General features: G+C 31.6%; 1 protein-coding gene across 1 annotated transcript; it reads right to left on the reverse strand.

Annotated features, from left to right (window-relative positions):
• Positions 1 to 822: 822 nt before the first annotated feature.
• Positions 823 to 3,991, reverse strand: LOC8268805 (tubulin beta-5 chain). The gene is made up of 4 exons (XM_048374947.1): positions 3,836 to 3,991; positions 2,916 to 3,320; positions 2,252 to 2,521; positions 823 to 1,793 (listed from the first exon to the last, which is right to left on the reverse strand). The coding sequence occupies exons 2-4, from the start codon at positions 3,307 to 3,309 to the stop codon at positions 1,117 to 1,119; spliced, it is 1,341 nt and encodes a 446-aa protein (XP_048230904.1). The 5' UTR covers positions 3,310 to 3,320; positions 3,836 to 3,991; the 3' UTR covers positions 823 to 1,116.
• Positions 3,992 to 7,982: the final 3,991 nt, after the last annotated feature.

Below are 7,982 nucleotides of genomic sequence, written 5' to 3' on the forward strand. Positions count from 1 at the left end.
TTCAAAGATTGCGTTCCATTAGTTTTAATATATTATATATTCTACCGTAAAATTATTTTATTAATTTTATTAAATAAAATAAAAAATAGATTTTTCAAAAGACTAAAATAAACTATTGTAATTCTTCATCTTTTCTATCATCAATGACTTTTTTTTATGCCCACGTAAGTACTATAGCAAAAAAATAGTTAACAGATGATTAAAAAAAAAAAAAGTGAGTTTGTTTAAGAACTAAGACTTACTATTACTCTCTTTTTTTATTTTACATTATTTAATTATTTTATATTTTAATTATATTATTATTTTATTTAAATTTATTAATTTTTTAAATGACATAAAACACACATTAATAATGTTTTTAATTAAAGGAGTTACAAATAATAATTTTTAAAATTAGGAGGTCCAATTGAATTAAAATTGAATTGAATAAGTGAAAACAAAGACAAGTTCAAAAAGTTGTTTATGTATTTAGCTAATATAAAAAAAAATTATGTTTTCAAATGGTACTAAATAGACTATTAAATATCAACTAATTTCCATAAAAATAAAAATATTTTGGAAAAAATATAATAAGATTTTGAAAAAAAATAAAATATTATACCTTCAAATAGCACTAAATAAGCTGTTAAATTCAATTATTTTTATTTAATAATTATATATTACTTTGTAATTTAAAAATTGGAAAAGTATACTTGGATAGATGTATTTGATTCTAGGTTGAGGAAATAGAATAAAAAGATCATTAAAACAATGTTTCTAAATAAATTCAAAAATTGAAAATTGGTTGATTGTGCATTGAATTACTAGCTAAAACACATTCAGTATTTGGAAAGACTTGATTTACATTCATATCAATGGAAAAGAGAGCAAGAGGCAGAATCATAACAGGAAAAGAAATACAAAACAACTTTTCATCTCCCACATCACTAATATTTAACGACTACAGATATTCAACCACGACTCAACTCAAGCACTATTTTCAACTCTATTCAGACACTTTTCTCGCACATCGAAAACATTCACCCATGTTCAAAACAAAGCAGAAGAAGATATATATTCAGGTATCTTAACCTATAAAAAGCCCCGGAAAAACAGAACCCTCTCGCAGTTTCAACTTCACATCTCACCAACTCCTTCCTCCTCATCCTCATATTCAGTCTCCTCTTCGGCTGTGGCGTCCTGGTATTGCTGATACTCGGACACAAGATCATTCATGTTGCTCTCAGCCTCAGTAAACTCCATTTCGTCCATGCCCTCGCCAGTGTACCAATGCAAGAAAGCCTTTCTCCTGAACATAGCTGTGAATTGCTCACTGACGCGCCTGAACATCTCCTGAATTGAGGTTGAGTTTCCAATAAAGGTTGATGCCATAGAAAGTCCCCTTGGAGGAATGTCACAAACACTAGACTTCACATTGTTGGGGATCCACTCAACGAAGTAGGAGGAATTCTTGTTTTGGACATTGATCATCTGTTCGTCTACTTCTTTTGTGCTCATTTTACCCCTGAACATGGCTGAGGCAGTCAAGTAGCGTCCATGGCGCGGGTCTGCGGCACACATCATGTTCTTGGCATCCCACATTTGTTGGGTAAGTTCTGGGACGGTTAGTGCACGATACTGCTGGGAACCACGTGACGTCAAAGGAGCAAAACCAACCATAAAGAAGTGCAGACGGGGGAAGGGGATGAGATTCACTGCAAGCTTCCTAAGGTCAGAGTTAAGCTGACCAGGGAACCTAAGGCAGCAGGTGACACCACTCATGGTAGCAGAGATCAGATGGTTCAGATCACCAACTGTCACAAAATCAAAATACCAAAGTCAAATTACTACTACTACCTCAATATATACAGAAAATATAATGGTACTGATAATGAAAACATGGAAACAAGTCCTTTAAAGACATTCCTTAAAGATAAAGAGTAGAGGATATATGCAACAAAGCAGTTAAGCACATGAGGGCCAACCCCAAGGAAGGCAAATCAGACAAACTAATGCAACAAAAAAACAGACCACATGTCCAATTAAAAAGAAGCTCTTCTATATTCTGAAGAGCTCTCACAATGCTCAATTTAATTGTATCTCCATACTGAATACAGATAATAGCACCCCCGTCCTATGCCCAAGAAATCAACTTTCAACAGATACAGATTTACTGAATACAAAATCATCAATCATTAATAAAATAGAAATGCTAATAAAAATGCATCAAAGTCAAAAATTTACTTAGAATATAAAGTTCATAGGAACTTACAGCTGGGTGTAGTCAACTTGAGAGTCCTGAAACAGATATCATACAAGGCCTCATTGTCCAGCACCATACACTCATCAGCATTCTCAACTAACTGATGTACAGAAAGGGTAGCATTGTATGGCTCAACAACTGTATCTGAAACCTTAGGTGATGGGAACACAGAGAAAGTAAGCATCATTCTGTCAGGGTATTCCTCCCTGATCTTAGAAATCAGAAGGGTTCCCATTCCAGAACCAGTTCCACCACCGAGTGAGTGGCAGACTTGAAAACCTACAAAAACAAAAGGCAAAAACAAGGAAAAGAATACATCAGCCACAATTACTTGGAAAAATTACTGCCAATTCTGTAGTTTCTTTTAGCTTCAGAAACTATAGAACTTCAGTTCAATCTGTTTTAAGTGCCAAAACATTTCTTATTTAAAAACAGTTAGTATAAAATTTTAAATCAGAAATCCCACTTGTTATATAAGAACTTTAAAAGGTTTTGTTCAGAATAAAGCATCATTTGAATTGGATCCTTCAAAATCACTTCACTTTTGGAATAGTTTACTTGAACACCAGGCAGTAATTAATTATTTTATAATTAGACTTTCCAAACACACTCAAAGCCAGTGACAATTAGAGAGAATATACATGAATCATCATTATCATTACTATAATCATACCTTGTAGACAGTCACAATTCTCAGCTTCCTTCCTCACAACATCTAAAACCGCATCAATCAACTCAGCTCCCTCAGTATAATGACCCTTAGCCCAGTTATTACCAGCACCAGACTGTCCAAAAACAAAGTTATCAGGCCTAAAGATCTGACCATAAGGACCAGTCCTCACACTATCCATAGTACCAGGCTCAAGATCCATAAGCACAGCGCGAGGCACAAAGCGCCCACACGATGCTTCATTGTAGTACACATTAACTCGCTCCAATTGCAGATCTGATGATCCAGTGTACCGTCCGGTGGGGTCAATTCCATGCTCATCGCATACAACTTCCCAGAACTTGGATCCAATTTGGTTACCGCATTGTCCTCCTTGCACGTGAAGGATTTCTCTCATTTTATTTGGTTCTGCAGAAACAAACGGAGCATCAAAACTAATCTTTAGAACCCCAAACCTTATCTTTATATTGCTTGGATTAAATTAAAACAAAACAAAAAGAAGTTAGATTTGAAATGTTTGGATTAAATAAGGAATTATTATAAGAGAACAGAACACTGAATAACATTAATAAAAGTACATAATCCAGATCTAAGTCAGCTTTAGCTTAAGAAAACGAAATAAAATTTAAAAAAAAATGGAAATTAGAAAATTAAAAGAAAAAGAAAAAAGCAAACGAGCAGATCTAAGCCTGTTTGACTACAGACATAATGCAGGGAATGAAGATTAAGCTTCTTAAGTAACTAACCATAAACAATAAGATCTATGACAGTTTAGCTACATGTTTGGCTACAAACATAATGCAAGAAATTTAAAAAAAATTCAAACTTCAAGTAACCAATAATTAGAACATGAATCACTTGCATAAAACAGAATCTAAAACGTCAAACAGAGAACAGTAAATCTGAGAAATGACAAAACGCACCGTTTAAGAGTCGGCGACTTTACGGCGAAAATGTGAGGATTCCGGTGACCGGGCCCGAGTGAGGCTCGATCGAGGAGTGAAGTGAGGGAGAGAGTGCGTGTGTGGGAGTGCAGATATTATTTTTCAGGCAAAGAAATGTGCGGTTATATAACGAAAAGATAGGGCAAGCATGTGAGATCGGACGGTTAATGGTATTTCCCTCCTTTTTTTTTTCTTTGGCCCGTTTGGATGCCGTTGGATTAAGATATTTGAACGGTGTGGATGTTTGTTTTGATTTCACTTACGGTAATGAGCTTATGATATTTAATTTTTGAAAATCTAATGATTTTTGTTGACGTTAATGGCCTTCGCTGAAATTACTTTATTATCCACTTTCTTTCTTGCAAGGACGGCTAGAAATTCTTGAGCCACGTGGAAGCATGCTATACTGCCGCAGTGTGGGACCCGCTAATTGGCCCACATTGTTTGTCTGTATTGTATGTATGGGTGCAGCATTTTCGGGCGCTCCGGGAGCTTTTAATAATGATAATTACTTTTTGTCGGATGCAGAACATCAGAACTTAAATTATTTTACAATTTTAATATTTTTTACTTATAATTTAATATAATATAAGAGTGTAATTATTATTCATCCTTTGATTAGTACCTTAATTTTTATGTGGTTTTTTATTATATTAAATTATATTATAAAAATATTATTTTTTGTTTAAAATTAATGTAGTAAAAAATATTAAATTAAGAAACAAAATTATATTTTAATTTTTAAAATTTTGATAATATGAAACTCATTTAAATTTTTTTATCATATTATAATAAAAGTTCCATTTTTAGTATAATTTATCAAAATAATAACAAAATAAATATTTCTGGCAGTTCTATTTTAATAATTCAGATTATTTATATAGTAATTTAATAATATGCCTTTAAATATAATATTTTTAAAATATTTAAATTTTAAAATTAAGCTGTATTAAAAGTTAAAATAATTAAAAAATAGTAATTAAAAAATTAATTTTAGAAATATTTCATACTTCATAAAAATTTTAAGATTGCATTATAGTTTTATTTATCAATTTAGTTATTTTACTATATTAATTTTTGAATGTAAAGAAATAATAATTAATTTTATAATAATATAAGAAAATTTTAATATAATAAAAATGAAACAAAAAATAATTCATATATTAGAGTAAAGCAAAAGGGATAAATAGGAATTACCTTTTAATAAATACATGAATCTTACTCCCTCAATTCCAACATACTTTTTCCAACTTTTGCCTTACTTATCATGAGTAAAAAGTATTAATGAACTAAGAGAGAGAAAAAAATATGATGGAGAAATTAAATACTATAGTAATTTTAAGTATATTTATGAAAAGATATTTTTATCATATTAAGTTATTTTTTACTACAATTGAATTAATTAGTTTCTTGATCCTAATATTTTGAAATGGATAAAGTATCTCTTAACATGTTAAATAATTTTAATTTGCAGTTTAATCAATTAAATACTTGTACATTATATTTTTAATAACATTAGATATCTCAGAAATTTTATGGGCCCAAATTGTCTTTGTTAAATAGAAGCTTTTGGGAGTAATATGTTGAAAATTAAGGTTATGGTTAATTTTAATATTGAGATGGGTATTTTCTAAACCTTTAAGAAGAGCAATGGTTATACAATTAAAAAGCTTGGATCACATTTCCTGTGTTCTTCTTGCTTATGAGAAATTACCTTATTAAGGTAAAATAATAACACAAGTTGATGTCTTTAATGGATTGAAAAGAAAAATCATAGGAAGGATCTCTCCTAACCAAAGCCAGAAAAAAAAATAATACTAATCAAAATGAGAAAACTAATTTATTAATTAATATGTTATTTTTTAATATTATAATCAGTATTTAATTAGAAATATATCTTATTAATTAATAATTAATAAAAAATTATAAGATTCTTATAATTTTAAATTTTATATATTAAGATAAATATACGTGTAAAAATAAAAATTCAATATATCAAAATATAAGTATATATATACAAAAAAAAAAAGTTTAATCCTCATAAATTAATTTTATGTTGAGAATCTAATATCATGATTAGAACTCTACTTCTTGTGGGTCTTCTTCTTCTTCTTCATCTTCTTCTTTTAATGTTATATCTATGACTAAAGGTGCACCAAAGATTTCTCATTTGTTGAGGATTGATGATTTGATTTTTATTAAAGCTACAATTGAGAAATGTTATTATGAAACTGGAAGGCAAATATTTTTCTATTGGGGAGGCAAAGAAGTGTTTTAAAAGGCAACAACTCAGAGGTAATACCCTCAATACTTAATGTTGGTTACCATGCATGCTTCCTGTAGGCATCTTGGAGGAAATTAAGAGATTTTATAATAGTTTTTATGAGATGATACAAAAAAATTAATTAATTAATTAAATTCATTGGAAGATTTGGGATTCACTTTGTCTTGCCAAGGAGGATGGTGGCATATGGGATTTCAAAAATTCATCCTTGTGAAAACTTTTGGATAACTAAAAATTGTAAAGTATAAAAAATTTTCACAATAAAATATATTTTTAATAATAATTATTATTAAAAAAATAAACAAATATTTCAACATATTAATTTAATTTTGTAATCACTTTAGCACTTTAATTTCTAATATAATTTAATAAGTATTTTATTTGTAATATTTACATATTTTTTACATATAACTATATTCAATTTATTATTATTATTATTATTATTAAAAATAAATACATAAAAGTATAATGTAATTTTATTATTTTATAATTTTCAGCATGTATTTTTTTTAGATAAAAAGAGATATGTGGTTATAAATCGTGATAAAAAAAAGGTATCTCATTGTTACAAAGTATTAATTTACAAGAATTTAGCCACCTTTACGCCGATCGACCATGATTATTATGTAATACCCCGAATTTTTATATATTTAATAAATGAGTTATTTTCTATACCCAATTAGTTTAAAATTTTAAGAAATTATTCAAGTAAATTATTTGAGAAATGATTATATTTTGGTTATTCAAAATTTTCCCAAATGCAAATTTATATAAGTAAAATTATATTTTGGAATAAGGATTGAAAGTATAATGTTATTTTTATGGGGTTTTAATGAAAATTTGTGAGCTTGGTATTTTTGTAAATAAATATGTCGGTCAGGGATATTTTTGTAATTGTGTATTTTCAATAATTCGGATTTGGCCCAAATTAAATAGTTAGGGGCTTAATTGAAAAGCTAAAAAGAAGTTTGGGGGTCAAATTGGAATTCTGCGGGATGAAATTGTAAGTAATTAAGGAAGTTGAGGGACCAAATTGCAATAAGGAAGAGTTCAGGGTCAAATGTCGATATTGAAGGGAAAGAAATCGGGGAAGAAGAGAGGAAGAGAGAGAGAAAGCGGGCGTCGCCGTGAAGAAGGAGGGTCGTCGTCGGTCGATCGGCCGGGCGCGATCTTCTTGGCGTCAAGCAGCAGAAAAGTCTGGCAATACGTGGGAGCGGCCCGAGGCCGCCGGCTTGGCGAGTCGAGTGGCGATCGGCTCCTCTCGGCAAGGGCTTTCTTTTGGCAGCAGCGGCAACGCCTGTGGTGGCTGGAGACGGAAGATCCGGTGGAGAGAGAAAATGGTGGCAGCCGGCGTTTTTGGGTTTTTCCGGCGAGATCCGGTTGAGGATGGACGATCGGAGGATGTATCCCGACTCTCCTCAGCTCAAGCTTTGCATTGGCACCGGTTTCGTGGCGATCGGGCTTCGTTTGCGAATCGACGGTCGAGATCGTCCGTAAATCTCTTCGGATGATCGGGTGTCAGATCGGAAAATCGGAAGCGGGGATCGTCATCAGCGCGTCGTTGTGAGTCCGATGGTGTGTTCGGATCGTCGATCGGACTCCGGCGGCTGGAGGCGAGTCGACCGAGCAATCGAGCGTCTCGGTAATTATCTTTGGCCCGTTAATTTTAGAAATTCTTGGTTTAATTGTGTCTATTGGATTATATTGAGTACTTGATGATATTTGTGAGTCATAAATATTTGTCTGTCAGTTTGCCTGCCTCGTACTTTGTGCTGTGTGGCGGGGTCAGGAAATAGTGAAGTTTGGGGACCCAACTCCCGTTGTTTAAATTGTTGGATATTG

The sequence above is a fragment of the Ricinus communis genome, chromosome 1 (assembly GCF_019578655.1).
Source record: "Ricinus communis isolate WT05 ecotype wild-type chromosome 1, ASM1957865v1, whole genome shotgun sequence".
Taxonomy (NCBI): Eukaryota; Viridiplantae; Streptophyta; class Magnoliopsida; order Malpighiales; family Euphorbiaceae; genus Ricinus; species Ricinus communis.